We start from the raw sequence: 18,741 nt of genomic DNA, 5'->3' as shown, positions 1-18,741 counted from the left end.
AGCTACTGAGATCCATTCATATTCTGTGTTGTCCAGAAATCAACCTTCTTCTTGACTTTCTCACCCATGACTTCAGTATTGTTTCCAGTTGTGCCCGGAACACTGAGATTAACACATTACTGTGTTTACATTCTAGTTAAATAGTACTTCTTCTAGTTTTCTCATTTTGGTTTCCCCCCTGAAGTGATGTGAGAGGGAGGGGAAGGGGAAGGAAGAGAGAGCTCAGCGCTCTTGTATGTCTTAAAATGTATTTATTTTTAACCTTTACTTATTTCACAGTTTGAGTGTGTGCCAAAGCCATCTTTAAATTTTAAGTTGTATTATCTGTCTGTCTGTCTATACTTAACATGCCATGGTGTGTGGAGGTCAGCACAGTTTGCAGGAGTTGGTTCTCTCTTTTCTCCTTGTGGGTCTCTCTGGTATAACACAGATTATCAGGCTTACCGGCTGAGCATCTTGTTTTTGACTGTCTCCTGTTTGTTACAGTGTTACTGATTCTGAATGTCTCATCTACTTGGGTTCTTGGTGAGTAAACTTTATCACGTCTCCTTAGTACTAATAGGACCTTCTGAAAAACACTCAAATGTTACAAAGTACACGAGTCTAAATCTTCCGGTTTTCATTCTGCTCAGCTCTCGTGGAGGGATACTTTTCCACATAAAGGAATAGTTTCTTACATTTCTAGAGAATTAGTTTATTGGACTCTCTGGACTACTCATTTTTTACTAAATTGGTCTCTGATTTATTTGTCTTTCTTCTAGCCTTTCTTTTGAAGTTTTTGTTTTTTGCAATTATGTTTTTTAGTTCTTTTTAAATTTTCTTGGTCCTATAATTTTTCATATCTGCTTAGATTTCTGCAAAGTTATAAAATGGAACTATTTAAATACATTTTTTCCTGATGAAGTCTATTGTCTTTGGTTTTGCTTTTTTATCTTTTTTTCCCTTTGTGTTACATTTTTCATACTATAGAACTCTCAATTCCTTCCATGACTTTTCTCGTTGTTATTAAGTATCTTCCCACATTGTCTTGAGTGTGGGGCTTGATGCATAGTTTTCTCTGTTGCATTTTTGAGGACTCTCTTCAATTATCTATCAATTGAGTGACTGACAGGTTTGCCTGACAAGGTATGAAGCCTTGGTGACTTCTGTGAATGAGGATTAGTATTTTACCTAGAGCATGGCCATCACACCAGCTTCTCACAATGATGGTCAGTCTCTGAATGGCTGCTTCTGCAGATGCAGCTGTTCCCCAGGGCTGGCTCTAAGCTATTCTCACATATGCCTCTGTTTCTGTGCCTGCCTTCTAGCCAGAACCTCTAGCTGCTAGCTCGTGATGACCCCCCACCCCCAGCCTATGGCATCTATGCCATGTGTCATTCTTTCTTCCTGTCTCCACAGATGTGCTGAACACACCATCCATTCTCCCTTCACTGTCTCTTTCTGTCCTGGTTCCTCCTTTGGGGATTTATTTTATTACACTGGTTAGTTCCTGTTAGAATCATGTTCTGATTTGGAAGTGAGCATGTTGTATAAAAATACTGGGAGTTTGTTAAGGTGAGTTTGTACTTGGAAAGTACCAAGATCAGGTCTTGTTTGCAAATAGAAATTCATGGTTAGATTAATTTGGCCAGCATTTGTCATGATTATCAGGAATGAGTGGAGCCATGCCACATTTGCTTATGTCCCTTTGGTTGTTAGAAGGTGGCCAGTGAGCCTAGACTGTAATCAGCAACACCATGCAGGTAAAAGCTTTAATAGTAAATATATAGAGGGGGTGACAGTGCAGGTCCACCTGAAGTCCCATGAGAAGATGCCTCCAAAGTCTGCGCTTGAACCTGGCAGTATGGCTGTGGCTAGTACCGTGTAACAACTGGTCTTACTGGGGCAGTCCTTCTATTACCTTCTCTCCCAAGCATTCTCATAGCATGCTTTTTCATGACAAGCATTTTCACTGAGAAGTATCGGGTGGGATCAGTGTCCTGTATGGTTAACCCTCCTCCCTTTTTATAAGGAAAATTTTCCAAACTCTTTCCTCCTTATTTTTTATGTACATGGATGTTTTACTTGCATGTATGCTTGTATCACATGCGTGCCTGGTGTCCAAGGCAGTTAGAAGGTGAGTTAGATCCCTTTGGTGAGATTGGAGTTACAGATGGTTATAAACTGCCATATGTGTAGGTGCTGAAATCAAATCTGGGTCCTTAATCACTGAATCATCTTTCCAGTGGGGGGTGGGGGGGCTCAATTTCATGTTGATGAATATTTAAAATGGAAGTAGGGGCTGGGAAGATAGCACAATTGGTAAATGTTTACCATGCAAATATGAGGGCCTAAGTTTGATCCTCAGAACCCTCATAAAAAAGAGCAAAAACCCATGTATGATGGCAAGCACTTATAATGCAATCAGAGAGACAGACACAGGCGGATTCCTGGGGCTTGCTAGACAGCTAGTCTAGCCCGGTTATCAAGTTCCAGGCCAGGGAGAGACCCTGGCTTCAAAACAAGGTCTATGGGTGTCTGAAAATAATATCCAAAATTGTTCTCTGGCTTTCACATGCAGGCACACATATTCACACACTTGTACACGTACCCCTTACCATATACATACACAAAACTACACAGGTTTACTATTAGAATTCATTGGCAAATAATACTAGACTCAGAAAATTAAGAGCACCCCTCCCACATCTAAAATGAAGCACTTAATGAGTATCTGCCAGCTAGCCTCTGAACTTTAACTTCATGTACCTATTAGAAAAAGAATCTGAATTTTCCCCAATGTCTATTTTGTAGGTGCATTATATACAAATAAGGCTGACACCTCTAGCGCAAAATTTTTAGATTAAGGAGGTGCAGTTAGTTAACATCTGGGCAAATATCCAAAAAAGAATGAATTCTGAGCTAGACAGATCACTTAAGTGTTTAAGGATGCTTACTATTGTAGAGCACCTGGGTTCATTTCTCTTCATCTACATCATATGGCTCACAACCACCTGTAACACCACTTGTAGGGGTTCCAGTGCCTTCTGGCATTCAGAGGCCCCTGTGTGCATATATATAGAACACATGCATGCACCTATACACATGCACATAAAATAATAAGTATTTTTTGGGGGGAGGGCTGATTTCAAGACAGTGTTTCTCTTTGTAGCCCTTAGCTGTCCTAGGACTCAACTCTGTAGATGGGACTGGCCTTGAAGTTAGAAATCCACCTGCTTCTGCCTCCCAAGTGCTGAGATTAAAGGCCTGTGACACTGCTTTGCTAATAATAAGTGTTTAAAACAAGAAAAGTGAAAGAAATGCAAATTACATTTTCTTTTCTAATTACTGAGCTTGGGTTAAGGTTAGGGTTGTTAGAGTTAGCCTTTCCCTAGCACTTCCCAGTCCATTGTGGAGACACACATTCAGGGCAGAAAGTACACCCATGATAGCATAGTAGACACATAGACAGTCCCTACCCAGCTCTGAGGGAAAAAGGTGGCTGAGGCTCAGTTTTATGAAGAACCAAGTAAAAGGCCAAGCACGGTGGCACATGCTACTCAGGCGGCAGAGCCAGGAGGATCTCAGTGAGTTCAAGACCAGCCTAATTAATGTAGTGAGTTCCAGTTAGGGCTACATAGTAAGACTCTGTCTCAGACAGACAGACAAAAACAAAACTGAAGGAACTAGTTTTACTGACCTGGACAAAGACCAAGCTATGGTCACACCCTTTGTAGCAGCTCAGAAAAAGAAGAGGCCAGCCACGTTTATCTTTTGCCAGAAAGTTTTGGGTAAGCAGCTCAGTTATTTTGCCACAGTGGTCCAGGCTTTAAGAGGTCAGAGAGAGGGCTCTTGCCAGTGGCTGGCTGTGTAGCCATTCAAGAGGAGATCCTCCGGGAGAGGAAGCTCACCATAAGAGCAACATTGAGGATTCCCTCCAGAACCTTGAGATGAGGAAGGCTATGTTGTCACAGGAGAGATGGAAGGAAGCACCCAACTCATATCTTCCGCTTGCCTCCCAGCGTGAGTGAGAGCCAGTCTCTTTAACTGCAGAGGGTAGATTTGGGTAGAAAGTCAAGTGTTGTAGAAGCACTTGGAATGTGGACTAGGTTGGAATGACTTTTTTCATGAGCTGCTTGGTGAGCCCAAGTGCACAGCTGGAAGATAATAGCTGCCACCTTCACAAGCAAGATGATTTTCTCCTGGTGTGTTCTCAGGTCTCTGTGGCCCTTAGCAGTGGCTCCATCCGAGTGGCCATGTTGGAAGAAAATGGAGAGCGTGTCCTCATGGAAGGGAAGCTCACTCACAAGATCAACACTGAGAGTTCCCTCTGGAGCCTTGAGCCGGGCAGGTGTGTTTTGGTAAGTGTGGTCACCTGTGTGCACAGCTCCCATCTGGGTGTTGAGCCTGCTGTGATGACGCTTTGTCCAGGTCTTTCCAATAAGCAGTGGGGTCTTTATAGGAATTTGAGCAGACTTAGTTAATCCCTTGAGTGTTTAGCACCTCATTCCTTCTCGGAATCTATCTCCATGAGCTTTTCCATTTGTATTCTCCACCCCTCAGTGTCCTCTTCATTCCCAAGAGCCCACTTTTCTATGTATAAAGGCAAAACCAAGTACATTAAAATGAAAATGCTGAATTTTCCTGGGTGCCAGTCTGGGTTTAAGTTCACCATGTAAATCTCACCAAGCATCTGGCAAAGCATGGGTTAAATAAAATGCATGAATATGCCAGTAAGGTGTGAATCCAAATGAATCAAATCAGACCCCCCACAATTGGGCTATATGTTTGGCTGGCTGTGTATGTGATTCAACCCCCTCTGCTGCAATAGCTTTGACCCCTGTCAGTGATGGCTAACTGCATGCTGGCATCCGAGAGGAAAATTGCAGCATACCACATCTTGGACTAACTTGTTTCCTTTTTTACCTACAGAGAGAACAAGTTAGGTAAGAGAGATAAAGATGAAAAGAAAACTAGTTAAGTCTTTGGATTGAAAAAAAAAAACCCTTCTTCATATATGTAATGTATAAAATAAAGAAAGCATTTATTAGATTCTACAAGAGGTGCTCAATGGTGACTGGCTTCTCTGGGATATCCTAGTTGGAACTGGCGGATAAAGAAGCAAGCTCTTGAGCCCACAGTGGCTCTGTCTGGTCTACACTCATGTTTCAGAGGGAGGCATAGGTAGGGACTGAGTGAACTCAACTCAATGCCTATGGGAACTGTGAGTGTCTTCTGCCTCATCTTGCTATCAGATCCAAAAATAGAACTTACCTGCTTATGTGGAAATGTCCCCCTTACCTAGGCATGTGCTTAATTAAATGCTGCTAGGTGCCCACCTTGCCACAACTTCTCTTATGATCTCCTAAGGCCCATGGTAGCAAGGGGAGCTTTCAGAGGTGGGTCTGGGTCTGGTCTGTCCTGTGTTCTAAATCTCCCAATACCCAGCACTGATGTGGCCCAGGGCTTCACCAGACTCTGTCTGTCTGATTGTTGTTCTGTACCTCACTGGTGCACATCCCTTGGCAGAGCAGCATTTCACAGCCAGAGAAAAGAGAAGCAATGCAAGGATGTTTCAGAGAAGAATTGCATGTGTGTCAGTGATCTGAATGGAAAAGACCTACCCTAAAAGTGGGTGGCACAGAACCATTCAGTAGGCTGGGCCCAGATTGAACAGGGTGTGGAGGAAGGAACAGGGTGTGTCCCATCCCCCAAGCAAGCAGGCCTTGGATATCAGACTCCAGGTTCTTTGTCCTTTCAACTCTATGGTTCTTATGAGTGGCCTTTTTATCTTCACTATCTAATTAATGCTGTACATCATAGATCTCTCATTCTGAGTATCTGACTTCCCTAGCTTTGTTCCTTGCAGATGACCTTTGTGGTCATGTGAGCCAATTTAATATGTATTATATATATATTCTTGCATGTATTTTATATATATATAAATAATAACTTGCTCAGTTTCTTTGGACAACCCTAATGTAGCCTTCTTAAATTTGGCAGCTCAGTCCTTTTTCCTCTCACCCTTGCTTATGAAGCCTGTATATTAACAGTGTTATACTGAGCTGAGCACCCCAGCTCCTTTACCTGTCATACTACTTGAAATTTCGGTGCTATCCCAGCCTCTTTTGAGCTGGGCAGTTCTGGAGCATGGGTTATACAGAGGCAGTACTGGACCAGTAGCCTTGCTCTTTGTAGGTTCTTTCTATGGCTGCTTTGGCCACCATGCTAGGGTTATCTGATCCTGGGACAGTCATGTCTTATGCCTTGGCTCGTTGAGCCTCTCTATACATTATGGGATTGAGTTAGGATTCCAACTCTGCACAGCTCTCTTTTGAAAGCACTTCCCAAGTGGTCTGTGTCTCTCAAAAGTTACCAGTGTTTGTTGATAAGTCCAACTCTGACTTGATAAGTATTCTAGAGCCATGTTACTTTGTGGGGTAGGGGTATCCATATAAGCGGAATAGGATGGAGTCAGACATAGTAACTCATACCTATAATCTTTATACTTGAGAGACTAGGGCAGAAGGGTTGCCATGAGTTTTATGCCAGCCTGAGCTATATAGCAAGAAAGTATCTCAAGAAAAGAGGGAACAAACAAAAAACTGGAGCAGACAATAGCTCAGTAGGTAAGGGCTTGCCACCAAGGCTGACAATCTGAATTTGATCTTTAGCATTCACCTGGTGAAGGAAAAAACCAACTCCCACAGGTTGTCCTCTGATATCTCTCTGTATGTGCTCCATGATGCCTGCATATGTGTATGTACACACACACACATACACACACATGGCTGATAGCTAAAACACTAACTTCCTACATTAATTGTCAACGTACTGAACACGTGTGTGCTCTATGAAGTACATTATACTGTTTGATTCTTTGCAAAGTCTGAGAAGTAAGGACCTTCAGGCTTTGAGATGGAGCTTGTAGTTCACCCAGCTGTGGGATTGAGCTTCAAAGCCCCACTGCTTATTTGGAGTTTTCTGTCTTATAAAGGTTTTGGCCCTTTAATGGGGGTTGGGAAAGGTGAAGAAAAAATATGGTGAAAAGGGAAAGTAGATGATCATAGTGGTTTTGAGTAGTTTTTGTGTCATATGGGTGATAACTACTTCCAGGCTGGAGAGATTCATGTACTGTACCTGTACCTTCATGAGGATGGGTAGAGACAGCCAGACAGCTATTCCTGTAGAGATAATGAGATGTAAGGTTCTTGTCCCTGGTATCCATGCACACATTCCCTTCCTGTAGACTCCTCGAGGACTCTCCATTTATGTTCTGCTATCACCTGGGTTTACCTGTGTACCTGTATACCAGTTGCTGTTAAGGTTTTAGTTTGATTTTGCCAGGTACCTATTGTCTGCAGAGCTTATGAGAGAAGCAGAACTAGCTACATCTGGTTGCTGTCATAACCATGGCATCCTCGGGTGTTTTGCCATCTCTTGTAGAACCAAAGGAAGCCACTTGGAACTAAGATACATCTTAGTTCCGATAGTGCTCAGAGTTGGATGTTTTTGTTTGTTTTGTTTTTCAGGGAGCCCTTTCATCAGCCTGGCCCCTTGCCTGTACTTAGAGTCCCTTCTTGATGAGAGGTTCAGGGCTGGTCTCCCACCATCTAAGAAAGTGCTGTGTATTATGGAATGCATCTACTTTCAAACGTTAAAAGTCCAGTGTGTTTTTACTTTATTTGTTGGTGACATATCGTGGACAATCTTTTACTTCTGAGTACATATGTGAGACAACCCTATAAATTATTAAGGAGATTGTTTTTATTCATGAAGGGCTTATTTTGCCCCACTCATCACATTGCATTGACTATATGGACTCAGCATAAGGATTAAGAAAATGTTATCCAACTAAGGGGTGGGGGTGTGCCTGTGCGTCATCATTGTAGCCATGCTTGACTTCTTCATGATCCTTGAGATGGACATCTGGCTCCTTTATCTCTACATTGCTACTTACCGCTTCTTGTTAGACCAGGAAGTTGGCCTGTGTGCATAGCTTTTTTTGGAGAAAAGGACTTTACAGATAGGAATTTTAGTACAAGATCATTCTGGATTTTCTGGATGACCTCTGAATTCAGTGAAAGAAACCCTTAGAAGAGATAGGAGAAGAGACATAGACATGGGAAGTCATCATAAAGACCAAGGAGAAGAATGATGTGGGCATAAACCAAGGGATACCAGTAGCCAACAGAAGCTGGAAGAAGGATCCTTCCTTGAAGCCTGCAGCGAGTCAGCCATGCCAACTCCTTGATTTTGGACATCTGGTCTCCAGAACCTCAGGAAACGAGTGGGTGCTGGCCCAATCTGACTTTTTCATAGTAGCCCTTGGACACTGGCATAGAGTCCTTGCATCTGTGAAGAAGAGGGGCTGTTATTGGTATCTCTAGACTCTGCAATAAGAGCTTCTGACTTTCTCACCTCGAAGCAGGGGAGTGCAGACGTGCCATTCGCTTCTCAGCCCTTCCACGGGTCCTGCTGCTTCTCCCTTTTGTGGTGGATCCCACACCAGACAGTCAGGGCAGGCAGGGGTGGCAGCTAAAACCGTGTGACAGTTCTTGCCTCCCTCCCTCCCACACTTGAGAATGTTAAATGAGACTTTTTGACTCAGGCAAGCTCCTTGCCTGGTTACGGAGATGCAAAATCAGCCGTGGCAACAGCACCAGCTACTTTTACTGACTCTTCATTTGGTTCCAGAAGCTAGGCACTGAGCTTGTGCATTGTCCTCGTTTCTTCCTCCCTGTGGAGAGCTGGCAAGCTGGCTGCCCTCTGCATTGCGTGGGTAGCTGCAGGCAGGCGGCATGCTCTGCTTCAGGGACTCTTGGACATGGCTGTGTTGCAAAGACAGTTGGATCTGCCTTAGCAGTGAATGCCATTGCGTGCACACATCTACATGTACTGACATCTTACACACAAACTACTTAGCATTGCTCAGATAGTGCTAGAATATTCTCTGAAGAAATAGATGTTGGAATTCAGGCTTTAAAACTTACTGCACTGTGTTTATTTACAATTTTTTTTTAGCCCTGTGAGTATTTTTATATAAGCTGCACCTCCCTAACTGTATTGAGATGATTTCCTGAAGTTATTATTTCTCAAAGAGTGGAACCCCAGGATAATTGCGCTGTGGCTCTCCCGAAGGGTGCAGTATTTCTAAGTGGCACTAGTGTTGTTTCAGCACCGACATCCTTTGTATCCTGGCCCTGGACTACTTAATGTTCCTTCCCATTCAAGAGGAACATCTCCAGTTTTTTTTTTTTTTTTTTTTTTTTCTTTCTTTCTTTTTTTTTTTTAAAGATTTATTTATTTATATGGGTACACAGTAACTTTCTTCAGACACACCAGAAGAGGGCATTAGATCCTGTTACAGATGGTTGTGAGCCACTGTGTGGTTGCTGGGAATTGAACTCAGAACCTCTGGAAGAGCAGTCAGTGCTCTTAACTGCTGAGCCATCTCTCCAGCCAGTTTTCTCTTAAGGATGAAAGAGTCCATTGTTGGCCTTCTCTGAGTTGCAAACCACCTTTCCTTATAACAACATTTCCTGGCCTGTGAAAATGTCCTTGCAGATCATTTATCCAGAATGGAAGCTACAGATTAAGTTATTTTAGAATTTTGGCAAGCACCTCAAACCTCGGATGTGTATGTATTGGAATGTGAGCCTGTATGCCTGTGGTGCAATGCTGAGTCCTGTTTCCAGTTTTTATCATGATTCTTAACATTGTTTCTGTCTCTGGATGCCAGTAGGAAAGAGCTGAGGCTTGGAGATCACATAGAAGGCCAAGACTGCTTGTTCCAAATGAACGCAGGGCTATGCTGAACAGTAGATGGGCCCTCCACACCTCCTCCTGCATAGTAGGAAGAAAGTGGTACATAGCTTTGTTGTCCCCACTCTACAGAGTGTAGGTGTATTCTGCCTCCCTGGGTGAAAGCCATGGCTGTGTCCTGTCTCACCTGTGCAGCATCTTAGTTTTTGTTTTGATTTCTTTAGCTCAAAAAGGCAGTTGATGACACTGAAAATCAGGAGACTACTTGTATATTGCTGTCTTGCAGCATATCCACAGGAGTCAGGCTGCCCACATCTCCCCACAGTGGGTGTCGAGCTGAGCAGGTGCTCCCGCCATGCTGTCATCTCACCCCATTATCTGCCCTTGTTCCAAGGTGCCTTCCTGGAAGGAACGTCCCACAACATTCCCGTTGGCCCAAACTCAATCACACGGGCAGCTGCGAGGAGTAAAGCCATCCTCACTGGGCACAGTGCTTCCCTGAATAGAAATGAGGTTCCGTTACTAAGGAAGGAAAGGGATATAAATGCTGGTGAGTCATCGCCACAGATCGGGGGATGCTGAGGTAAGTTTATTCACACTGAGGGTGAAGTTTTTCTGTGAGGACATTTTGGGAGCACTGTTCAGTCAGTGACAGTCTGGGGTCCCTCTGGGAAATTATTGTGTTCTGGGACCAGGCAGATAAAAGAGGACTTGGAAAATGAGAGTGTAGCCAGGAAATGGTGAGGTCACAGTGACCTTGTAGAGGGCCACCTAATTCTAACCCAGTGAATGATTCAGAGTGACTTTCTAAGCCACTGAGAAAGGAGGCCAGGAGGCAGCAAGCAGTTTTCTTGTACAGAAGATGCTCAATTTAACAGTGCCTGTGCCCTGACAGTAAGGAGAGACTGGCTGCAAGGTCATGTATTTTGGCCTCTCGGGCAGTGGGACCTCACAGGGTCCTAAGATATTGACGCTTGTGTGTTGGTGACAATGTGGGAAGGCCTGTGATGAGAGGGAACATCCTTGCAAGATACCTGTAGGTGGGCCACAGACACACCTGGGTTCCTCAGGAGACACTAAACAGAAGAAATCTTTAGCAAAGTAGAGAGGACCATGGTCCTGTGCTGCAGGAAAGCTGAGGTCAGGCTGCTACTTCAGAAGACTTGCTTAGTCTTAGAAAGTAACTTAGGGTAAAGGGCCAACACAATGTTCTTTACTCATATGATTCAGAAAAAATCATTATTTATTATGTTTTATGCAAATACATAGAGTGGGACAACTGTTAAATGCCTATGTGGTTCTCTGTACTTTGAGCAATGTGTAAACTTGAAGTTATTTGCAAATAAGAAATGAGTGGCATTGCAAGCATACAAGGAAGCAGCATCGTTGGGGCGTTAAAGTCAAAATTACAGTGAGATGCCTTGTACACCTGTGAGAGTGGCTGCTAAGAAGCACATGGTGCTCAGTTTGGAGGAGCTGTGGTACCCCGAATTCCTCACTGCTTTCATGAGGTGGTGGGCATAGCCGGTGTGCTCACATTGCAGCCCTAATGACCTGCTCTGTGCTCCCAAGAGGTGGAAACACAGATCCTTACAACAGCTTCCTACCCAACTGCCAAACTCTAGGAACTCCTACGTGGTCATGGACAGATAGTGATCACCTACATCATGGAATAGTCTTGCCAAGCGTCATAGCCCACAGGATCCAGAAAGGAAGTGTATGACAAGCCCACAAGCTCTGGGTTTCATGGGGGAAGACAGCCTGGACCTGGACAAGCTGGATGGCAAGATGAGCAATGCAGAATGAAGTGGAGGGAGGGGTGGGAGTGGGTGGGTTGTAGTGGAGGCTTGAGGAGATGAGACTGCAACAGGGTGAGTTTTACTGTGTGCAAACTACACCTCCACAAGTCTGACTTGTTACAGAGCAACAAAATGTTAAAACAAAAACAGCTAATTTAAGCAAGCCATGGGACTACTTTTGCCCGGCGTGGTCTTTAGTCTGGAACCCTTGAAATCTGTTCCATGAGCATTTTCCTTTGTTCTCACACAACTCTTGAGTCTGTCTTCAGTATCAAGAACACCTCACCCTACCCTACCCTACCCTACCCTACCCTACCCTACCCTACCCTACGAGGCCTGAGTGTATTCTGACCACTTTAAGTAGTTTATTTGGAGGATTAAGTGCCCACAGTGTCTTTCCTGAGTTCCCTAGAAGTATCACTCTAAGGCAGTCAGTGATGATCAGAAGAACTTGTCAGCTAAGACTTCTGGGACATGAAGCTAATTAAAAAGTAAAGGATAGGTCCTAGGTGTGAAGTTAAGGATCCAGACAGAGCAGCACGTAAAATGCTTCAAGGAAGCTTTGTGGAAAAGCAGGTTGGGTCAGTGAAGGGTGAGGATAATCACCACACTAACACTGCACCCTTACTTAATCTTTGACTGCCCACTCAGAGCATTAACAGAATTTTTTGGAAATGCCATCTTGGGTTTTCCAAGAACCTTTGGTGTGGTCTGCTGCCCCAGATTTAAGAGCATCCTGAACCTTAGGAGAGAGAGAGGTCACTGAGGAAAATACTGGACCATGTGTGCTCATATGTAGCCAGGCAAAGGAATAACAGTTAAGCTACTGCACCCCCGAAAATGAAAAATGGCTATAACAACAACAACAACAACAACAAAATCCCAAATATCCATGAGGGAATAGAGAGCTGGATCCTTTCTTTGTGTAGTACCAGGATGTGGAAGTGGTCCAGCCCCAATGGAAAACAATTGGGTGGTTTCTTGAAACCTGAAGTAGATGTACCAAGTGAGCCAGCAATTCCATTCCTAGGTAAATACCAAAGGGATGGAAAACAGAAACCTATGCAGACAGCAGCATTATTCTCCACAGACAAAGCAGGGAGAATGGATGAATAGTCTGTGGTAAGTTCATCCAGTGGAGTATTATTCAGCATGGAGAGGAAGGAAGTTCTGATACGAGCCAGAACACTGATGACTTTATAATAAAGGAAATAAGCCAAGACAGAGCAATATAATTGTGCCAGAGGTGTTGGGGAAGATATTTAAGAGATTTTATTATGATAAATGAAGAGTAACTACTGGCCATAGGGCTTCTTTCTGGAGTGATGTTTCAGTATACAGATGTGGTGGTTGGTTGCATACAATCATGGGTGTACCAAATGCCATTGAACTGTTCACTTTTGTGGGGGGGAACGTTATGTAATTTCACAATAAAAATTGTTTTTAAAACAAGGTGGCTGACATCTCTTACCAGCATAAAAAATGATGCTTAAGTCATACAGTATGGTGGCACAGCAGCCTCAGCTGCTGGTGACATTCAGTTAGATAGTTGACGCGTTCCTGACTGAAGAATACTTGTGTTTTATAGATATTTTAAAAGCTGTTTGTTGTGTGGTACATACTTTTAATTCTAGTTCTCAGGGACAGAATAATCATGAACTCAAGGCCAGCCTTAACTAGATACAGACCTAGTCTCAAAAGGGGTATGGGGTGAGGTGGGGGCTGAGGGGCTTAAGAGATGGCTCAGTGGGCAAGAACATTTGTTGTGCAAGAATGACTGAGTTTGAGTCTCCAGTACCATGTTTCAGAGTTTGTTTGTTTGTTTGTTTTAGCAAACAGCCAAAACCAGGCATAGTTAATTAAAATGGGGAGTGAAGCCAGATCCTAGGAGCTCACTGGCCATCTGGCCTAACTGCATAGGGTGGAGATCAGTAGAGGCAAATGCCCAACATCCTCCTCTGTTCTCCACTTATACATGGGCGTGCACACTTGTACTTGTGTGTATGCAACACTCATACATACACAAAGAGCCTGAAATGTAGCGCTATAGTATATTACTTGTCTGGAATGCACAATACTCTTAGTTAATCTTTTTTGAGATTTTTTTTTTTTTTTTTTTTTTTTTTTTTTTTTTTGGGAAGAATTTGAGCATGTTCCTGTAATTAGAAGTTTTGTGAAAATAAATATAGATAAAATATTTCTAATGATCGAAAGTGATGGGATTCATCATGAATTTTGTTAGATTTGCTAAGTACACAGGTGGACCTGGAATGGGATGAACCCTACCCCCATCTTCCCGATGTAGACTTGCAAGTAAATCTTTCCCTTAAATCTGGCAGGTGGCTGTAATTCACTCTCTCTTGTGGGGCAGACCAGAAAATTGTCCTGTGTTCCATTTCTCATCATGTCTGTGAAGCTGTGGGGTTGAGCATCTGTGCAGACTTGGTGATAGATGGAGTATGGTCCTTATGGTATACAAAGGTCCACTAGCAATAGCTGGTTTATAGTGTTAGGTCTTTCCTTGTAGTGCTTTTGGTGGGCTTGGAGCTGAAGGAGGCTCTACCTCCCAAAACCCTGACTTAGAGGATTTGTCTTCATCTTAAATAGTCATGATAATGTGTATGTTACAGAGCCTGGGAGGAGTGAGAGTGTTATAATAGTTTACTACTGTAGATCTCAGTAATTATTATTATTGATAAAGATAAAAGGCTCTCTTCCCAGCAGCTTAACAGTTCTTCTTAAGTATCTCAGAATGTCTCCTGGGATAGAAAAGGCATATTTCCTACTCGAAGGTTCTTCACTCCTTGAGCCTGGTAAAGACAGGGCAGAATTCTCAGCATTGGGGTTCCTGGGGCCTATTTAGGGTCCCTACTCTAAACTGCAGGCCTGTAGATTGGAGTATCTAGAATAGTTTTGTTTATAAGTTCATAGTTTATAAGTCCGGGCTAAACAGCAGAAATCATTTACTGGTGGAGTTGCCACCATAGGCAGGTACTTTTGCCTATTTTTTTTTAATGTAGTTTTTTTCCTCATTTATTTTATGTGTATGAGTGTTTTGCCTATAAACCACATGTATACAGTGCTCAGAGAGGCCAGAAGAGGGTGTTAGGTCCTATGGGATTGGAGTTTTGGGTAGTTGGAAACCACCATTCGGGTGCTAGGGATCAATCCCAGTGCTCTGGAGGAGCAGCCAGTGATCTGAACAGGTGCGCCATCTCTCTGCCTCCTCCCTGTGCTCATCCCTTTTCCTTTGGGAATAAAGAGTAGAAGTTACAGGTACTGAGTACAGGGTTTGGGGTTGTTTGTCCAACCATAGTCATCCTTCAGGGTAGGCAAACATCATACCTTGGTCTACTCAGATAAATCCAGCCAGTGCTTCCAGTTTCTTTTGAATGGGATGTACCCATTTGACCAATAACCTTGGGGAATGGTGTGTCCTGTACTGTGACAAAAGCAGATGTGCCCTTGAACACTAGTTTTGTAAGATACTCTTGTTCTTTGTTTCTCTCTTGCTGAAATTCCACTGTGGTCATAAGTTTTACAGATTCCAATACTCAGGTTACTGATGGTATTGGGTTGATGCTGCTTTGGTTGACCATATTGGTCCAGAGTTCAGCTCTTCTTGGGCACCTCTTCGAACCATTAGAAGTCAAGCACTGGGGCTGGAAGGTTACCCAGGTACCAAGGAGGAAATGAGGACAGGCCTTGTCATAGGAGGGATCCTTGGAAGATTCTGACATGGATTAGGCTGCACACTTCCTCTCAGAGGTCCCACCTCCTATAAAGGCAGCAGGAGACTGGGTATGGCTCTTGAAAGGAAGAAAGATCATTGCCAAGAGAGGAATTTGGTTGAGCTGGGCAGAGACAAGGCCTTACCAGGCAGGGATGTAGCAGTATGGGGAATCCTAGGACCAAGTTTTAGAAAACAGTGTCTGGCTAGGAAGTGTGGATACATGTGGTAGACAGTATTCTGACTCTGAGGACTAAGACCTGTAGAATACAGATCTCCTTAAGTGCCCTCAACATGACCTCTGGCTCAGAGGTTCCTGTGTGTAACCTCATATACCTGCTCATTCAGCCATCTTCCTTTGTGCAGGGCCTAAGCTCAGCCTAGAATATCTTCCCATCACATGCTTTGTTGTGTCCCCAGCACAGTATGTCTGTCCTCCACCAGGCTCTGTCCAGTCCACAGTGCTGTGTATGCTTTCCCCAGAGGCTTGCTTGGGCTGTCTCCTCCCATACTTGATACAAGTTTTCTCCCTGTTTGTCCCAGGTGAATCTGAGCAAGGCTGGCGAGTATTGGTGGAGTGCCATCCTAGAGGGAGAAGAGCCCATCGACATCGACAAGATCAACAAGGAGCGCTCCATGGCCACTGTGGATGAGGAGGAACAGGCAGTCCTGGACAGACTTACCTTTGACTACCACCAGAAACTGCAGGGCAAGCCCCAGAGCCATGAGCTGGTATGAGCACCATGGCCCTCCTTGTACCATTAGCAGGCGGGTGGGTCATGCTGGTGGGGAAGAGGGCATGACAATAGGCTAGTCTCGACTTGGTCCCTGGCCCCTGCTTCAGTTCTACAATGTCCTGTCCTGCTAGTGAAGCCCAACTGCTCATGTCACTTATTCCTTACCTGAGGACAGATAAACATTGCTATTCAGCCATATCTTGTACCTGAGCTGTAAACTCTGGTGGCACAGCCTTGAGGGTGAGTGTTTATTTGTACGGAACACACCATAGCTTAGAATTGTTGAATGTTGATGACACCTTATGCCTTATCTCCAGGTAACTTCCCTGGAGCCCTGAGAGCCCCATTGGTGGAAGAAGGGAGGGCCAGGCTTCAGGGCCAGCTTAGGTTCTGACTCCAAAATCTAATGCACAACAAATAGGTAGGTAAGCGGAGAGCTGGGGCTGTAACAAGGGAATGTGAGGTCAGCAGCTTCTGGGAGAGCAGAAGGCTATGCCTGACCTGTATAGTACCCAGGGACAGGCTGCTGGTGGCAAAGAATGATTGCTTAGGTAAACACATCTGTTCTTCCTCTTAATCCTGAGAGTAGCTACTTAGGGAAGAAAAGGTTATTGCTTTGGGTTCTCATCACTGTCAAATGTCCAGCCAAACTGCACATGAGCTCATGTGCATGTAGACCAACCATGGCTCAGAAAAGGATTAGCAAGCAACTGGGTATAGGCTATCCACAGAAACGGAGCTCTCAGGGCTCCAGTGAAGTTAACGTATGTTCCCTGTTGTCTCTGAAGGAGCCTTTCTTCATGGTTTGTTTGGATTGTCCCAACTTTCTATTCAGAGTGGCACTGTACATTGGGGCAGGGGTCTTTAATATGCTCTTTATATGGTCTTTAATATGGTCTTTAATGGCCACTGTAGTCTATTTTCATGGACATGTTTCCTGTGAGTGTGGTCAGGAAGTCTTTAGAGGCAGCACTGGTGTCCTTACCTCTTCCCCCAGGCCATACCAGGCCATGTCATAAGCGTGAACTATGATGGACAGGGTGGGTTGACTGGCTGTAGGCCCTACACAACAGTTCTGGTTAGAGTGTCTGCTGAGGTTTTGAGGTCTCAGCATGTATTGTGCCTCATAGCAGCTCAAGCAGAGGGATGGGATTTACTTCTCTGTGTGTGGTAAGAGGAAGGATATCTGTAAGGAGAAGGTCTATGTAATACAGAGGTCCTTAGGCAGAAACTTGGGAACCTCACCTTAGCAGAAGTAGCCAGATCTGCTTGGTCACAGTGTAATCCAGTCATGTTGGCCTGTGTCTACTGAACAGAAGGTCTATCTGTGACACTTTGCCTCACAGGCAGGACCTTATGGATCTGCTTACTTCTATGCCCGGGATCAGGACTTTGTCCACAAAAGGACTTAAACGTGTACCGAAGATGACTGGAGAAGTGAACGCAGATGCTATCATTCTGGGTGGGTTGGAAGGAGGAGCTACCAAGTACCACTGAGAAAGTTGTGCCACAGAATGGGAGAGACCAAGAATGAGTGGCTCTTCATACCTTCCCCAGATGCTGTGACTGAGTCTTTGTTGTAGAGAAACGTTGAAATAGATACTGATTGTGGCTTGAATTGCCTTTGTGCATTTGCCAGACCTCAGTGAAGTCTTCTGCAGATTTGAACTACGAGATGTAAGAGAAGCTAGAAGGTCCTATAGCTTTCTGCCGCTGTGAGTCTCAAGGTCTCTAGGATTGCATCCCTTGCAGGACACATGTCAAAACAACCTCAGTGCCATTTGCCTGGGAGTTAGCAGCAGTGCAGGGTTTGCATGACAGGTTCTGTGCACCCTGTCTCCCTTTCCCCTCCAGCTCCAGTCCATTGATCTAGCACTTACTGTTCCACACTTGTGCAGCTCTCCTTTTTTCCTCTGGTGCTGATGCCCTCTGGCATGGCTTAGTGTCACCTTCCTCAAGGACAAATGGAAAACAGTCTGCATCAGTGAGACCAAGCACACAGCTGTCTTCAAGGAATTTAAAGGCCAGCCTCTTTAATGTGACTTTATTCAGAGAACAGTTCAGCCTTGTTTTGCAGTCTCAATAATGGTCTTCTGAGGAACTGACTATTTTGTTCCCATCCTTGTAAGTCTTAGATCACCTAGTTGTGATGGTTACTTCCCAGTCTGCAGTTCTAGACTGGGAATAGGGTAGTGTGCTTGTCTCCAGTAAACCAGGTCAGCTCTCAGGAAGTTCCTCACTGCCAGTCTGAAACAGGCTAAAGGATGGAATGATAACATGGCGAATCCTCATATGTATGCACTGTGCACAAACACACTGAATACAGTATCCTGTGTGTGGGCTGCTACTGGAAAGCTGGTTCACTCCAAAGGCAAGGCTTTGGGGGTGTCCTGTTTGCCCACAAGCCATTGTAGAAACCTGGGTGTGTAGCAGAAGGTTCTTACAACTGTGCACAGAAGATTTACCCATGGCTGATAAACAGCTTCCACACAGCTGCTTATGATCCAGCACTTCGAAACCAATGAGATTGGACAGCAACCCAGCTAAGAACGACCCTAAGGAAAACCTTGAAGATGCTGTGGTCTAGTGGAAAGAGCTTTGTGTTGAGTCTAAATTGATTTTGCTGTGTGGGCTTGTCATGGATCTGGCAAGGGTCATTGAGGGAATGAGTGTGCTTGTCCAGATGAGGTCTCGGCAAGGCCTTCAAGGATCCTAAGGCATGGGTGGAACG

The 18,741-nt window shown here is 44.4% G+C and overlaps 1 protein-coding gene across 2 annotated transcripts in view; it reads left to right on the top strand.

Annotated features, from left to right (window-relative positions):
* Positions 1-18,741, top strand: part of NUDCD3 (NudC domain containing 3) — an 81,533-nt gene that overhangs the window by 58,285 nt on the left and 4,507 nt on the right. For both annotated transcript variants that reach the window (XM_080917132.1, XM_080917131.1), the window contains exons 4-5: positions 4,197-4,340; positions 15,817-16,005. In XM_080917132.1, coding sequence (XP_080773258.1) covers positions 4,197-4,340; positions 15,817-16,005 — 333 coding nt within the window. The remainder of the gene's footprint in view (positions 1-4,196; positions 4,341-15,816; positions 16,006-18,741) is intronic.

The sequence above is a fragment of the Micromys minutus genome, assembly GCF_963924665.1.
Source record: "Micromys minutus genome assembly, chromosome: 1".
Lineage (NCBI taxonomy): Eukaryota > Metazoa > Chordata > Mammalia > Rodentia > Muridae > Micromys > Micromys minutus.
This window is presented reverse-complemented; position numbering and strand designations above follow the sequence as displayed.